The 17,263-nt window shown below is 54.4% G+C and overlaps 1 protein-coding gene across 3 annotated transcripts in view; it reads left to right on the forward strand.

The window, feature by feature from the left end:
* Positions 1-17,263, forward strand: part of rad18 (RAD18 E3 ubiquitin protein ligase) — a 40,750-nt gene that overhangs the window by 18,492 nt on the left and 4,995 nt on the right. For all 3 annotated transcript variants that reach the window (XM_062472893.1, XM_062472910.1, XM_062472902.1), the window contains exons 10-11: positions 2,662-2,814; positions 4,495-4,660. In XM_062472893.1, the coding sequence (XP_062328877.1) occupies positions 2,662-2,814; positions 4,495-4,660 (319 nt within the window). The remainder of the gene's footprint in view (positions 1-2,661; positions 2,815-4,494; positions 4,661-17,263) is intronic.

Below are 17,263 nucleotides of genomic sequence, written 5' to 3' on the forward strand. Positions count from 1 at the left end.
TCCTTCCCCTCCTGCCCCTCCTGCCCCTCCTGCTCCCCTCCTGCTCCTCCTTCCCCTCCTGCTCCCCTCCTGCTCCTCCTTCCCCTCCTGCCCCTCCTTCCCCTCCTGCTCCCCTCCTGCCCCTCCTGCCCCTCCTGCCCCTCCTGCCCCTCCTGCCCCTCCTGCTCCTCCTGCTCCTCCTGCTCCTCCTGCCCCTCCTGCTCCCCTCCTGCCCCTCCTGCCCCTCCTGCCCCTCCTGCTCCCCTCCTGCTCCTCCTGCCCCTCCTGCTCCCCTCCTGCTCCCCTCCTGCCCCTCCTGCCCCTCCTGCTCCCCTCCTGCTCCTCCTGCCCCTCCTGCTCCTCCTGCTCCTCCTGCCCCTCCTGCTCCCCTCCTGGCCCTCCTGCCCCTCCTGCCCCTCCTGCCCCTCCTGCCCCTCCTGCCCCTCCTGCTCCCCTCCTGCTCCCCTCCTGCTCCTCCTGCCCCTCCTGCCCCTCCTGCTCCCCTCCTGCCCCTCCTGCTCCTCCTTCCCCTCCTGCTCCCCTCCTGCTCCTCCTTCCCCTCCTGCCCCTCCTGCCCCTCCTGCTCCCCTCCTGCTCCTCCTTCCCCTCCTGCTCCCCTCCTGCTCCTCCTTCCCCTCCTGCCCCTCCTTCCCCTCCTGCTCCCCTCCTGCCCCTCCTGCCCCTCCTGCCCCTCCTGCCCCTCCTGCCCCTCCTGCCCCTCCTGCTCCTCCTGCTCCTCCTGCCCCTCCTGCTCCCCTCCTGCCCCTCCTGCCCCTCCTGCCCCTCCTGCTCCCCTCCTGCTCCTCCTTCCCCTCCTGCCCCTCCTGCCCCTCCTGCCCCTCCTGCCCCTCCTGCTCCCCTCCTGCTCCTCCTGCCCCTCCTGCTCCCCTCCTGCTCCTCCTGCTCCTCCTGCCCCTCCTGCTCCCCTCCTGGCCCTCCTGCTCCCCTCCTGCTCCTCCTGCCCCTCCTGCTCCCCTCCTGCTCCTCCTGCTCCTCCTGCCCCTCCTGCCCCTCCTGCCCCTCCTGCCCCTCCTGCTCCCCTCCTGCTCCTCCTTCCCCTCCTGCCCCTCCTGCTCCCCTCCTGCCCCTCCTGCTCCTCCTTCCCCTCCTGCTCCCCTCCTGCTCCTCCTTCCCCTCCTGCCCCTCCTGCTCCCCTCCTGCTCCTCCTTCCCCTCCTGCTCCCCTCCTGCTCCTCCTTCCCCTCCTGCCCCTCCTTCCCCTCCTGCTCCCCTCCTGCCCCTCCTGCCCCTCCTGCTCCTCCTGCCCCTCCTGCTCCTCCTGCTCCTCCTGCCCCTCCTGCCCCTCCTGCTCCTCCTGCGGGCTCTGCTCCTCTCTTACGGTGAATAGAATCACCGGAGTAGTGTGCGTACCATGCAGGCCCAGGCCTCACCACGGTGGGTTTGAATCTGGCCTTGGCCCTTTGCTGCATGGCTTCCCCCCCCCCTCTCTCTCTCTCTCTCTCTCTCTCTCTCTCTCCCTGCCTTTCCTGTCACACTTCACTTAAATACAACTGTCCAATAAAACACGAAAAAAGCCCCCCCCCCCAAATCTTTGTAAAAATCAGAATAAAACGGTTTATAAAACGGTTTATAAAACGGTTTATACCCCTGGGATTCCCCCGGGCACAACGAGGCTGAAGGCAGCAGTGGGTTCCTCTACCGTGTAGCCTCAGGAGGTTCCCCAGGACGGCCTCCAGGCCCGCTGGGCTAATGACTGAGCTGAGCTGGACCCTGAGAACACAATGAACAGGGCTGGGCCTGGAACAGCAGAGGGAAGGGCATCGTGATGAAATCACCATCCCCAACAGCCTGTTGGTAATGCAATTCTGTCCAGACAGGACGAGGATGTGGAATGCTTTGGGCCTAAGTTGTATTGACAGGAGGGCAGTCGTAGGACATCAGGATTTTAATTGGGAAATAGTAAGAAATGTTGTTGTTGCGTAGCTCTTTTTAAAAAACTAAACTAAAAAATGAGGAGATGTTGGAGCTAAAGCATTCTGGGAAATTCTAGGAAAGGCATGTTGTCTTTTGTGCTTTGTGTTCCTGGGTGAAAACCTTGTAATTGATTATTTTTGGGTTTAAAACTCGGTTGTCTTTCTTTTTGAAAGGAACTATTGCCCTTAATGTTCGCAAACAATGTTTTCCTGCTTTCTCTGAGCTGAATGAAAACCATCTGATTTTGGACGGTGCTTTGATTCCCAATGTACCATGTGTGGCTTTTGTTTAGTTTCTTTCGTTCGTGTGGGCAATGTTTATTTCTGGTTTGATTTAATCCCAGTTCTGTTAGGGTTGGCATGTGTTTCTGTGGGTGATCAGTCGCTTCATGGTGTTTCTTATTGTCAGTAATGAACATGTTAGGAAAGGCTCCAGTGTTTGTTGCCCTTTGTCAGGCAAAACAGAAAGGTTCACGGATATTTCACCTAACTATAACACACACACACACACGGACAGTCACACACACGGACACACACCCTTCGCATTTCTCTCTTTCTCCTCACCCCCCTCCCACCTGTGTTTAGCAACAGGATACATCCATCCTAGTTTCCTCCTGCATGTCTGTTCTCTGCATGTCTGTTCTCTGCATGTCTGTTCTCTGCATGTCTGTTCTCTGCATGTGTGTTCTCTGCATGTCTCTGTGGGGACCACTGGCCGCTCACCCCCCCCTCCCCTCTTTGTCTTGCAGGACAGCAGCACAGCAGTGAGTTTGGGGACCTGATCGCTGAGGTCCGGGCGCGCATGGGCACCAGCGGCAGACGGCAGCAGATCAAACAGGAAGTGGAAGACGGGGGGAGGGGAGAGCCGGCGACCGAGGGGAGATGTGTCAGGAGCCTGGCAGGTTAGCGCCTAACCCCCCCTCCCCCTCCACCCCCCTAGGAGAGGCCCCTCCAGCCTCACGCTGCCCGACTCAGCAAACCTCACAGTCAATAAGCAACAGCATTGTGATTGACCATCTGGGTTCTCAGATCAGAGGGATATGTAGTCTCCCGCCCCCTTCCCCTAACACCTCCACTTGCCTGCCTTTAAATCCCAGCAGCACTTGCTGACTGCTTCACAGGCGGCCTGGTCTAATCAGAGGCCAGCTCTCATCATAACGCCCTGGGGGATACCCATGAGGCTGTTGGCTGAAAATAGATTCTGCATTGGGCATCTACTTTCATGTGAGGAGAGTGGGGGATGTAGAGAGAAAGGGGGAGGGAGGGAGTGTGTCCACTTCCATCTTGTGTCAAGTTACATTTACATTTTACATTTACTCATTTAGCAGACACTCTTATCCAGAGCGACTTACAGTAAGTACAGGGACATTCCCCCGAGGCAAGTAGGGTGAAGTGCCTTGCCCAAGGACACAACGTCTTTTTTGCACAGACGGGAATCGAATCGGCAACCTTCGGATTAATAGCCCGATTCCCTAACCGCTTAGCCACCTGTCTCCCTCACACTTGTTGAAATGGATAATTCGAGAGCGCAGAAACAGCCCTGTTCTAGAACGCAGAAACAGCCCTGTTCTAGAACGCAGAAACAGCCCTGTTCTAGAATGCAGAAACAGCCCTGTTCTAGAATTCAGAAACAGCCCTGTTCTAGAATGTAGAAACAGCCCTGTTCTAGAACGCAGAAACAGCCCTGTACTAGAACGCAGAAACAGCCCTGTTCTAGAGCGCAGAAACAGCCCTGTTCTAGAACGCAGAAACAGCCCTGTTCTAGAACGCAGAAACAGCCCTGTTCTAGAACGCAGAAACAGCCCTGTTCTAGAACGCAGAAACAGCCCTGTTCTAGAACGCAGAAACAGCCCTGTTCTAGAATGCAGAAACAGCCCTGTTCTAGAGCGCAGAAACAGCCCTGTTCTAGAATGCAGAAACAGACCTGTTCTAGAATGCAGAAACAGCCCTGTTCTAGAATGCAGAAACAGCCCTGTTCTAGAATGCAGAAACAGACCTGTTCTAGAGCGCAGAAACAGACCTGTTCTAGAATGCAGAAACAGCCCTGTTCTAGAATGCAGAAACAGCCCTGTTCTAGAATGCAGAAACGGCACTGTTCTAGAGCGCAGAAACAGCCCTGTTTTAGAATGCAGAAACAGCCCTGTTCTAGAGCGCAGAAACAGCCCTGTTCTAGAATGCAGAAACAGCCCTGTTCTAGAACGCGGAGCGTTCGCCACACCTGCGGCAGCTGGGCGAGCACCGTTCTCCGGCTGGCTCCAGCTTCACCGCCACCTGGGAGACGCATGGGCCTGGCGTGGGGGGGGAATGTTCTGGAGGACCGGAGGCTGCAGCTTAAACACCGCGGCTCTCTAATGGAACACGGGCGTGACTGATGTAAATTATATGCGTTTCCACGGAGACACGCGTGTACATGCTTGGGGGACGGACGGGTTTTAAATTTAAGACGTGTGTGTGTGTGTGTGTGTTGAAGACAAACCTGTGTTTGCGTGCGGTTGCGTGTGTGCATGTGTGTGCGAGGGACTTCAAGGGCACTAGCCAGACACGTTTTCCTCTGATCCCATGTGATGACTTCCTGTCTGCAGGTGAAGCGGGAGGACCGGACGGCGACGCCCGCGTGTCTGAGCGCGCTCAGGAGACCCCGTCCAAGCCAGACCCGGCCGGGGTCACGGCCGGGGTCACGGCCGGGGTCACGGCCGGGGTCACGGCAGGGTCGGCCAGCCCATCTTACAGCGACGTGTCCATCAGCAGGTGAGAAGCTATTCCGGTCTGCCGATTCTGCTCCTGTGAAAAAGGGTGTTTGTGTTGGGATGACCGTGGACATAGACTGATGTGTAGGCTGCTCTCTGATAGGGCAGGAGGGAGTGTAGGCATGCCTACCAGGCCTACGTGCGCTAACAAGCTTTTCTGTCAGGTTGAGTCTGAAGAGCTAAACCTCCTCACATATGTGGACCAGGGTCTGATACTGTGGACCAGGGTCTGAAGGTCTGATACTGTGGACCAGGGTCTGAAGGTCTGATACTGTGGACCAGGGTCTGAAGGTCTGATACTGTGGACCAGGGTCTGATACTGTGGCAGGGAGGAGGGTGCCTGTCCAGTTAACATATTTTCTAACTGCCCAGACGTGAGGAAGAGATCCATCCACACACTGCCCCTGCAGGTTTCTGCCCCTGCAGGTTTCTGCCCCTGCAGGTTTCTGCCCCTGCAGGCTTCTGCCCCTGCAGGCTTCTGCCCCTGCAGGCTTCTGACCCTGCAGGCTTCTGACCCTGCAGGCTTCTGCCCCTGCAGGCTTCTGACCCTGCAGGCTTCTGCCCCTGCATGCTTCTGCCCCTGCAGGCTTCTGCCCCTGCAGGCTTCTGCCCCTGCAGGCTTCTGCCCCTGCAGGCTTCTGACCCTGCAGGCTTCTGACCCTGCAGGTTTCTGCCCCTGCAGGCTTCTGCCCCTGCAGGCTTCTGACCCTGCAGGCTTCTGCCCCTGCAGGCTTCTGACCCTGCAGGCTTCTGACCCTGCAGGCTTCTGCCCCTGCAGGCTTCTGCCCCTGCAGGCTTCTGACCCTGCAGGCTTCTGACCCTGCAGTCTTCTGACCCTGCAGGCTTCTGAACTTTCAAACGTAAAAAATGACAAAGACAGGCCGCACTACAGCAGGAGCAGAGCATGTGACCAGTCGTGACCAGTCATGTGATCAGTCATCTGCTCAACAAAGGGGAAATAGCACATCTGTCAGAGAACTCACATTAACCGTTCAGTCTGTTTTTGCTGGCAGGTTTATAGAGCAGTTTGGATAGAACTATTTCTCAACTCTGTTGTTGTACAGTTTTTTTAAGATATTATGCAGGGCTCGACAATAACGATGGCCCGGGGCCAGTAAAAAGTAACGTCGGGACAGTTAAACTAGCAACTCACTGTTAAAAATATGTTAATGTTGAGCCCTGTTATGTTAGCGCCACTTACTGTACTGTTTGGTCTGCAAATATGGAACAGGATCCAGAGTTGTTCCAGGGTAGAAGCATCAAAAACACTGTACTTAAGAGCGTGTTCCCTTAGCCAACGTGTCGAATGCATGTGCTGTGTCCTTATCAGAGAAGCGGTTCCACCCCCTGTTCTACTGCAGCTTAGAGAACCATGTTGGGAGACTTGGCTAGGTCAAAGGTTAAAGGTCATATGGCTCCATGTTGGGATTGTCAGGTCAGAGGCCATATGGCTCCATGTTACTGCTCTCAGGTGAAAGGTCATATGGCTCCATGTTAGGACTTCGTAAAAAAAAGTGTTAGCCAATCGTATTGGCTAACACTGGTTCACCAAGAGCTGTGTGCGTACGGGAACATGGAGGTGTGCTCAGCTGGACTGCTGCTCAGATAACACACCTGCCTGCCCCCTCTCCCCTCCCTGCTTCTCCTGTTCTCCTGCCTCTCCTGTTCCCCTCCCGGCCTCTCCTGTTCCCCTCTCTGCCTCTCCTGTTCTCCTCTCTGCCTCTCCAGTTCACCTCTCTGCCTCTCCTGTTCCCCTCCCTGCCTCTCCTGTTCCCCTCTCTGCCTCTCCTGTTCCCCTCCCTGCCTCTCCTGTTCCCCTCCCTGCCTCTCCTGTTCCCCTCTCTGCCTCTCCTGTTCCCCTCTCTGCCTCTCCTGTTCTCCTCTCTGCCTCTCCAGTTCCCCTCTCTGCCTCTCCTGTTCCCCTCCCTGCCTCTCCTGTTCCCCTCTCTGCCTCTCCTGTTCCCCTCCCTGCCTCTCCTGTTCCCCTCCCTGCCTCTCCTGTTCCCCTCTCTGCCTCTCCTGTTCCCCTCCGTGCCTCTCCTGTTCTCCTCTTTGCCTCTCCAGTTCCCCTCTCTGCCTCTCCTGTTCCCCTCTCTGCCTCTCCTGTTCTCCTCTCTGCCTCTCCAGTTCCCCTCTCTGCCTCTCCTGTTCCCCTCCCTGCCTCTCCTGTTCCCCTCCCGGCCTCTCCTGTTCCCCTCTCTGCCTCTCCTGTTCTCCTCTCTGCCTCTCCAGTTCCCCTCTCTGCCTCTCCTGTTCCCCTCCCTGCCTCTCCTGTTCCCCTCTCTGCCTCTCCTGTTCCCCTCCCTGCCTCTCCTGTTCCCCTCCCTGCCTCTCCTGTTCCCCTCCCTGCCTCTCCTGTTCCCCTCTCTGCCTCTCCTGTTCCCCTCCCTGCCTCTCCTGTTCCCCTCCCTGCCTCTCCTGTTCCCCTCTCTGCCTCTCCTGTTCCCCTCTCTGCCTCTCCTGTTCCCCTCTCTGCCTCTCCTGTTCCCCTCCCTGCCTCTCCTGTTCCCCTCTCTGCCTCTCCTGTTCCCCTCTCTGCCTCTCCTGTTCCCCTCCCTGCCTCTCCTGTTCCCCTCCCTGCCTCTCCTGTTCCCCTCTCTGCCTCTCCTGTTCCCCTCTCTGCCTCTCCTGTTCCCCTCCCTGCCTCTCCTGTTCCCCTCTCTGCCTCTCCTGTTCCCCTCTCTGCCTCTCCTGTTCCCCCTCTCTGCCTCTCCTGTTCCCCTCCCTGCCTCTCCTCCTTGATTCCCTGCCTCTCGTCTCATTAGCTGTAACACCACCTGACATGTCCCTTTAACACTCCACTTAAATGGATATTGACAGCGTTTTACCGAGCCCATCACCAGAGCGGTGTCAGCCCCTTTCCCACACAATCCACTTGTGTGTGTGTGTGTGTGTGTGCGTGTGTGTGTGTGTGTGTGTGTGCGTGTGTGTGTGGAGGGGAGAAGGGTGTATTTCCATTTCCATATAGCACCATTCGCCATGCGCCTCCAACCAGGCCTGATGAGCTCCCCAGTCCTCCTCCTCCTCCTGCTCACTCTGGGCCTCCCTCTCTCACTCCTTTTCTCTCCCTCACTCTCTTTCCTTTTCTCTCTTTCTCTACTTATCTCACTCTCCTCTCTCTCTCCCTCCCTCTGTAGAGTGGAAACACCTTTATTGCATATGTCAATCTTCTGTTTGGCCACATTGAGATATGTAAATGTGTGTTGAGTGGCTGAAGTATTTAATCAGGGCTCCAAGGAGGGCGAGGATGCCCTCGCCGTGAGGGCAGAAGGGATGCCACAGGCTCAGTCCTCTGGTTGTACCTCCTTCCTCTTAGGACTCAGGTCATCATTACACTGAGAAACAGGACGGGAGAATAACCACCCACACAGACAGCGAGATGTTCTGAAGAGGTTTTTTAATTTACATTTTTATGGAGGTTCCACCAGGTGGCTTATTATCTCAGTGTTGCCTGTTGATATGATAATGGTATGTTAATGCCAGCGACTATACTTTTAAACCATTCAGATTTCTGTAGCCGACTCCAGGGAAGCAACCTTTGTGGGTTGGTATGCAGGCATGTTGCAGTGTGTGTAAGGCACACGTGAATGTTAAGTTGACAGTAACAAGCCGGGAGTCATTTGCGTATTTTCTATGAGAACTCACACCTTGCAGCTGCCACAGACAGTGTCAGGATAAGGATAGATTCAGTCTAGAACCTTCCTCTTCTCCATAGAGAATAAAACTGCAACAACAACAAAAGCAGTAAAGTCATTTTTACTATGCAAAGTAGCTGATAAACAACAACAAAAATGTCTAATTAGTGTCTTGGAAAATCTCAAACACGAATCGCCGTGACAGCTTTTCATACTGTAAATTGAATCAGATTTAGCTTCATATGCCACTTAAACATTCAGGCTGGTTTTATAATAGCTTTTCAATTGGGCCATCAATCCCAGTGTAGTGAATACATGTTAAACAGTGGCATATATTCATTTTAAGATCTGTTTAATTTCACTTTCTGTCAGCTGAGCACGAGTTCTTATGTATAATTTCACTGTTTGTTTAATGTAGTCTGCAAGTGTTTGGTGTTTAGAGAGAAGCGCTGAAAAGGTAATTTACTGACTGAATGTAAATGTTGCTTAAGTGGTGACTGCGGTGATGAGCACTGAAAGCAGAGCCTTGTTTGGTTTTGATTTGATATTTAAGGAAGAGGAATTATTTCCAGCTTTTTGCTCATTATGTGATGAATCGAGGCTGCCTTGAACAGCTCTACTGGATAGATGGATTCAGCATGTTGTTCTTTTTGGTGGTTTCTACATCCTCTTTATCTTATGGCCCAAGGAACAACTGCAGTTTGTTTTTTGCCTTTATTTTATTTGGTATGTTGAGTTTGTTTTTTAAATTTCCTGCTGACTTGGTTTGATGAACACAACCAGGGGATGAAAAGGGTGAAGGGAAACACAGTGCCACCTGATGTGCCACCTGATGTGCCACCTGATGTGCCACCTGATGTGCCACCTGATGTGCCACCTGATGTGCCACCTGATTACTGAGATGGAGGACAGTTACATTTTACATACATACATTTTACTTTTACATTTAGTCATTTAGCAGACGCTCTTATCCAAAACGACTTACAGTAAGTACAAGGACTTTCTCCCTGAGGCAAGTAGGGTGAAGTGCCTTGCCCAAGGACACAACGTCAATTGACACGGCCGGGAATCGAACTGGCAACCTTGAGATTACTAGCCCGATTCTCTAACCGCTCAGCCACCTGACTCCCTGAACCCTGTAAGACCCCTTGTTGTAAAATTACAACGTCACTTTTAGCTCTTTAATTGATAATTTCTTTTTTTTGAAAGACCACATTTATCCAATAGCATTGCAAGGCAAGACAATAGGGTGCGGGTCACACTGGTGACGAGGTGCGGGTCAGACTGGTGACGAGGTGCGGGTCAGACTGGTGACGAGGTGCGGGTCAGACTGGTGACGAGGTGCGGGTCAGACTGGTGACGAGGTGCGGGTCAGACTGGTGACGAGGTGCGGGTCAGACTGGTGACGAGGTGCGGGTCAGACTGGTGACGAGGTGCGGGTCAGACTGGTGACGAGGTGCGGGTCAGACTGGTGACGAGGTGCGGGTCAGACTGGTGACGAGGTGCGGGTCAGACGGGGGACGAGGTGCGGGTCAGACTGGTGACGAGGTGCGGGTCACACTGGTGACGAGGTGCGGGTCAGACTGGGGACGAGGTGCGGGTCAGACTGGTGACGAGGTGCGGGTCAGACTGGTGACGAGGTGCGGGTCACACTGGTGACGAGGTGCGGGTCAGACTGGTGACGAGGTGCGGGTCAGACTGGTGACGAGGTGCGGGTCAGACTGGGGACGAGGTGCGGGTCAGACTGGGGACGAGGTGCGGGTCAGACTGGTGACGAGGTGCGGGTCAGACTGGTGACGAGGTGCGGGTCAGACTGGGGACGAGGTGCGGGTCAGACTGGTGACGAGGTGCGGGTCAGACTGGTGACGAGGTGCGGGTCAGACTGGTGACGATGTGCGGGTCAGACTGGGGACGAGGTGCGGGTCACACTGGTGACGAGGTGCGGGTCAGACTGGTGACGAGGTGCGGGTCAGACTGGGGACGAAAACAAAAGTTTTGAAAGGCTGAAATATTTTTTTTTTCAACGTAAAAAAAATTAAAATTGTATCCTTGATGAGGACTATACTAAACTCTACTGTACTTTATTGTACTCTGCTATGTTTTAGGTTTTGAAACTAAAGTTTTGAAGTAAGCTTAGAAAAATGTTTCTAAAAAAGTTTTGAAACTAAAGTTTTGAAAATGTTTTTCGATTCTTTTTATTTCATTTTTTTTTAAGACTGAAAACATATTTTCCACATAAAGGTAAAACAAAAAAGTTTTCTTCATTGATGAGTGCTATACTACACTTTACTGTACTCTATTGTACTCTGCTAAACTTGACTCTACTCAGTTTTAGGCTTCTGTTCTCCTTTCACTGTGTGGATTTTTTTTCCCAAAACTAGTTTTGTAAGGTTGGAAAAAAGTTTTCCCAAGAAAGTTTTGAAAAAGTTTTCATCATTGATTAGTACTTGATGATGATTATTTTGTCGTTAATGGTATTTAACGAGCGCAGTTTTTTATTTTCCCAATCCACAAGTCTGCAGCAGCTAGTCCCGCCCTGTCCGCCCCACCTCGCTGCGGACTCCAGAGCTCGGGAGGGGGGCCGGTCGGGATGGGGCAGGGGGGCCGGTCGGCAGGGGGGCCGGTCGCCCTCCCAGTACACTTTTCAAACTTTGCTTTTTTAGGATTTAACCTTCATATTTGGCTCTCATCTGTATGATTTACGAAGCCACAGTTAATCCCTCTGAAACAGTATTGTTTATTGGCAGTGTTATGGGAATCACAAAATAGTCCTGACCTATACCTTCTCCTGTCCGCGCTTGCATAAAAATAGCTTTGCGGGGACACGGGGATAAACTTCAAAGCTCTGCGCTCCTGAGGTGGTGATGGACTAGCTGGTATGCTCTAACCTGATCGCTCAAGACATTGATCTTACGAGATGTAAGATGGATAAGGGGTCACGTTACGTAAGAACCTGGAACTGTCCAACCAATTATTCCTCAGTTCCAGGGCCCAGTTCCAGCCTCATTTTCCACAGTTGTTTTAACGGATTTGATCCACCTGCCTGTTGTCTATCTGCTTCTTGAGATAACGACCGCGCTCTGCTTCGCTAGGCCTTTTCAGCTCCCTGGCTGCTGATACTAGCTTAGCATATTTCATATTCAGCTCCCACAGTGGCTGCCTCACCTCATGTATATTCCGATCATGGTTGTGTCCGGGTGCCTCTATGTCCTTGCGCAATCCTCTTCTAGGTGTCTCCTGCTGACAAGATGGCAAAGCAGAATCTTCTGTGACTCCCCTAATCTGCACAGTCACAAACCTGGAGGTGTTTTTCCCCTTCTTTTAACGTTTATCCTCCTCCATCTCACTTGTTGTTGCATTTCTCCACACAAAACACCTCTCCAAGTGAAAGTAATTTGCGGCCTCACAGCCTCCCCTGCCCAAGGCCTCACAGCCTCCCCTGCCCAAGGCCTCACAGCCTCCCCTGCGCAAGGCCTCACAGCCTCCCCTGCCCAAGGCCTCACAGCCTCCCCTGCCCAAGGCCTCACAGCCTCCCCTGCCCAAGGCCTCACAGTCTCCCCTGCCCAAGGCCTCACAGCCTCCCCTGCCCAAGGCCTCACAGCCTCCCCTGCCCAAGGCCTCACAGCCTCCCCTGCCCAAGGCCTCACAGCCTCCCCTGCGCAAGGCCTCACAGCCTCCCCTGCCCAAGGCCTCACAGCCTCCCCTGCGCAAGGCCTCACAGCCTCCCCTGCCCAAGGCCTCACAGCCTCCCCTGCCCAAGGCCTCACAGCCTTGGGCAGACCAGAGGTTATTTTGCTCTCCTCCTCAGCACCGTCTGATGAGCGAACACGGGGCCCAGTACAGCTAAATGGACACTTCTGGTGTTCCCCCGTAGAGACAGCGTCACGATCAATCGACCACAATCACCTGGAGAGCTTTCCGGACCTAAACTAATAACCACAGCTTCTCCTTCTGTAATTAGGAGTCAATCACCCGGCCTGTCGAAACAATACAGGACTTAGAAGAGCTGGGTATGTACAGTGTGTGTTTGGAGCACCCCATTACCCTGTTGTTAGCTAAACAAAGAGCACGCCAGACTCATGCCGGAGCGTCGTACGAGAGCCCCCAGACACGAGTCACCCCGCCGAGCCACTGCGAGAGCCCCAGACACGAGTCACGCGGCGCATGAACTTGTAAATAGAAGTGTTGGTTTGTAAATAGAGGCCTGCACGCAGCAGGGCTGCCCTCTGACGCCATTGTTTGTTTGGCGTCCTTGGCTCTGCTCTTCTTTGGTCGATGTTTGGGGAACGTCATCGCGGTTAGTTTCCTGTAAATATTTAGGAGCCGTGAATCTCCTGAGTCCTCCCGCTCCTCAGAAACATGAGAGGACGCTTGGGTTTTCTTGGCCGAAGAAAAAACGTCTAAAATGACTTGTTTATCATCTCTGGCATCACACCTCTCTATATAAGGTCTGAACTGTAGATCTGTAGGGTCCAGAGGGCCTTTCGCCGTCACTCCACCCTGGCCACTTGTCTCCCTGCCTGCTCCGGGCCTCTGCAGGGTGTAGAGGAGGATGCGTGATGCCCCTCTGCAGGGTGTAGAGGAGGATGCGTGATGCCCCTCTGCAGGGTGTAGAGGAGGATGCGTGATGCCTCTCTGCAGGGTGTAGAGGAGGATGCGTGATGCCCCTCTGCAGGGTGTAGAGGAGGATGCGTGATGCCCCTCTGCAGGGTGTATAGGAGGATGCGTGATGCCCCTCTGCAGGGTGTAGAGGAGGATGCGTGATGCCCCTCTGCAGGGTGTAGAGGAGGATGCGTGATGCCTCTCTGCAGGGTGTATAGGAGGATGCGTGATGCCCCTCTGCAGGGTGTAGAGGAGGATGCGTGATGCCCCTCTGCAGGGTGTAGAGGAGGATGCGTGATGCCCCTCTGCAGGGTGTAGAGGAGGATGCGTGATGCCCCTCTGCAGGGTGTAGAGGAGGATGCGTGATGCCTCTCTGCAGGGTGTATAGGAGGATGCGTGATGCCTCTCTGCAGGGTGTAGAAGAGGATGCGTGATGCCCCTCTGCAGGGTGTATAGGAGGATGCGTGATGCCCCTCTGCAGGGTGTAGAGGAGGATGCGTGATGCCCCTCTGCAGGGTGTATAGGAGGATGCGTGATGCCCCTCTGCAGGGTGTATAGGAGGATGCGTGATGCCCCTCTGCAGGGTGTATAGGAGGATGCGTGATGCCCCTCTGCAGGGTGTATAGGAGGATGCGTGATGCCCCTCTGCAGGGTGTATAGGAGGATGCGTGATGCCCCTCTGCAGGGTGTATAGGAGGATGCGTGATGCCTCTCTGCAGGGTGTATAGGAGGATGCGTGATGCCCCTCTGCAGGGTGTAGAGGAGGATGCGTGATGCCCCTCTGCAGGGTGTAGAGGAGGATGCGTGATGCCTCTCTGCAGGGTGTAGAGGAGGATGCGTGATGCCCCTCTGCAGGGTGTAGAGGAGGATGCGTGATGCCCCTCTGCAGGGTGTAGAGGAGGATGCGTGATGCCCCTCTGCAGGGTGTAGAGGAGGATGCGTGATGCCTCTCTGCAGGGTGTATAGGAGGATGCGTGATGCCCCTCTGCAGGGTGTATAGGAGGATGCGTGATGCCTCTCTGCAGGGTGTAGAGGAGGATGCGTGATGCCCCTCTGCAGGGTGTAGAGGAGGATGCGTGATGCCTCTCTGCAGGGTGTAGAGGAGGATGCGTGATGCCCCTCTGCAGGGTGTAGAGGAGGATGCGTGATGCCCCTCTGCAGGGTGTAGAGGAGGATGCGTGATGCCCCTCTGCAGGGTGTAGAGGAGGATGCGTGATGCCCCTCTGCAGGGTGTAGAGGAGGATGCGTGATGCCCCTCTGCAGGGTGTAGAGGAGGATGCGTGATGCCTCTCTGCAGGGTGTAGAGGAGGATGCGTGATGCCCCTCTGCAGGGTGTAGAGGAGGATGCGTGATGCCCCTCTGCAGGGTGTAGAGGAGGATGCGTGATGCCTCTCTGCAGGGTGTAGAGGAGGATGCGTGATGCCCCTCTGCAGGGTGTATAGGAGGATGCGTGATGCCCCTCTGCAGGGTGTAGAGGAGGATGCGTGATGCCCCTCTGCAGGGTGTAGAGGAGGATGCGTGATGCCCCTCTGCAGGGTGTAGAGGAGGATGCGTGATGCCCCTCTGCAGGGTGTAGAGGAGGATGCGTGATGCCTCTCTGCAGGGTGTATAGGAGGATGCGTGATGCCCCTCTGCAGGGTGTAGAGGAGGATGCGTGATGCCCCTCTGCAGGGTGTATAGGAGGATGCGTGATGCCCCTCTGCAGGGTGTATAGGAGGATGCGTGATGCCCCTCTGCAGGGTGTAGAGGAGGATGCGTGATGCCCCTCTGCAGGGTGTAGAGGAGGATGCGTGATGCCCCTCTGCAGGGTGTATAGGAGGATGCGTGATGCCCCTCTGCAGGGTGTATAGGAGGATGCGTGATGCCCCTCTGCAGGGTGTATAGGAGGATGCGTGATGCCCCTCTGCAGGGTGTATAGGAGGATGCGTGATGCCCCTCTGCAGGGTGTATAGGAGGATGCGTGATGCCCCTCTGCAGGGTGTAGAGGAGGATGCGTGATGCCCCTCTGCAGGGTGTAGAGGAGGATGCGTGATGCCCCTCTGCAGGGTGTAGAGGAGGATGCGTGATGCCCCTCTGCAGGGTGTAGAGGAGGATGCGTGATGCCCCTCTGCAGGGTGTAGAGGAGGATGCGTGATGCCCCTCTGCAGGGTGTAGAGGAGGATGCGTGATGCATGGGGGTATGCCTGTATCGGATGTGTTGGACTCGCCAGTACCACAAGAATTGACTGTGGCAGGAAGATGCATACAAATTTAAATCTTAATAAATAAATAAAAAGTTGAAAACGTTGAATGTATAAATACGATTGGTGTAATACTAAGCTAAACAATATACCAAAGAGCTAAACAATGAGATATAAAATAGATATAGAATATAAAGTACAAGATGGTCCAGTTACTCACGCCACAGGAAATTCTTCAGGCCCTACTGTTCCATCAGAAGGCAATCACGTTCCATATAAAATTATATATATATATATTATTTTTTTTTAAGGATTTGAAAAGTGTGAAACAGGTCACCTCGGCTCAGATCCTTTGAGAGAAAGGACATGGAAAATGTCATGAGCATTCCTGCAGTGTGTTCTTTCAGCTTCCAAGCTGGTTCCTCTCCTCAGTGCCACAGCTTCTGGTAATTGGTAACATTTCAACAGGGGACCATTTTTAGCCGTTGGTCTTTGGACAGACAGTTGAAAAAGTTGAAAATACCAGGAAAAAGCTAGTTCTCTGTGTTCTACTGCCAGTGTGTGCGTCCCAGACTGTGTTCATCCCTGTGCGTCCCAGACTGTGTTCATCCCTGTGCGTCTCAGACTGTGTTCATCCCTGTGCGTATCAGACTCTGTTCATCCCTGTGCTCCCAGACTGTGTTCATCCATGCAGTTTTAACTCTTTCAGCTGCCTTTCGTATGTTGAGGAATGTGCTACTCGCTCACCGCAAGGTTGGGCCCAGAACAGAGTTCAGATGACTGGTGTGTTGTGTAGCGACGAACAACTAAGCTAACATTTCCACGTCGCACACACAGCCGTCATCTCTGTGGTTGCGCTCTAAAGGGTCAGTGCCAGCCGATGTCAAAGTTGAAATGAACGAGCTTTGAGCACAGCGCCTGGTGGCTGTTTCGAGCAGCGCGTCACGCCAAGGGTCAGGGTTAGCGGTTCCGCTTAGCTGGGCGCCATTGCTCTCATTCACATGAAAACAATGGCACAGACAGGGCAGAGTGGTATGTGTGTGTGTGTGTGTGGGTGGGGGGGGGGGGGGGGAGCTATGAACCAGCCCGTCCTACAGAGGCCAGCCTCAGTGGAGGTCTTATGTGCTACAGGTCTACACAGCCCTGTTCCTTGTGTGGACCCCCCCTCCTCCCCCCTGCACCTCGTTAGGATTCAGCCTCCAGCGGCCCAATTTCCTTGCTTCCACCTGCGTCCAGCTGCTTGTTATTGCTCCAGTGTGCTTTTCATTAGAGGGACGGCACCCAGCAAGCCTCCCCTGGTCGGGCCGGGCCCTGAGGTCCAAAGGTACACCCAGCCTGCTGCGGCCTGCTCACGCTAGCTCTGCCCAGCCCAGCACTAACTCAGCCCAGCACTAACTCAGCCCAGCACTAACCCTCCCCAGCCCAGCACTAACCCTCCCCAGCCCAGCACTAACCCTCCCCAGCCCAGCACTAACCCTCCCCAGCCCAGCACTAACCCTCCCCAGCCCAGCACTAACCCTCCCCAGCCCAGCCCTAACCCAGCCCAGCACTAACCCTCCCCAGCCCAGCCCTAACCCTCCCCAGCCCAGCACTAACCCTCCCCAGCCCAGCACTAACCCAGCCCAGCCCTAACCTAGCCTCTCCCAGCCCCGCCATAACCTAGCCTCTCCCAGCCCTAACCTCCCCAGCCCAGCACTAACCTAGGCCAGCCCTAACCTAGGCCAGCCCAGCACTAACCTAGGCCAGCCCTAACCTAGGCCAGCCCAGCACTAACCTAGGCCAGCCCAGCACTAACCTAGGCCAGCCCAGCCCTAACCTAGGCCAGCCCAGCACTAACCTAGGCCAGCCCAGCACTAACCTAGGCCAGCCCTAACCTTACCTCCTTTGATGTTTCAGTGAGCTGTTGGCCATGTTGCGTCTTTGCTCCGCAGCTTCACTCGTTGTAAACCAACCAATCAGCGCACAGCTCATCTATATATTCATGAGCATACCATAAAAGGAGAAAACCTAGAGTTTCATTCTAGTGCTATTTCACAGGGTTCATATGGGCGCATAGAACAGCACCCGGGCCATTTTCATCCCAACCAATGTTACATACCCTATTCGGAGACCTTAAGGAACAATGTGAAATACCCCCACAAAACAGTCAATCACCCCTTTAAAAGTGCAAGAGACCAGAGAGATGCC

The sequence above is a fragment of the Osmerus eperlanus genome, chromosome 1 (genome assembly GCF_963692335.1).
Source record: "Osmerus eperlanus chromosome 1, fOsmEpe2.1, whole genome shotgun sequence".
Classification (NCBI taxonomy): domain Eukaryota; kingdom Metazoa; phylum Chordata; class Actinopteri; order Osmeriformes; family Osmeridae; genus Osmerus; species Osmerus eperlanus.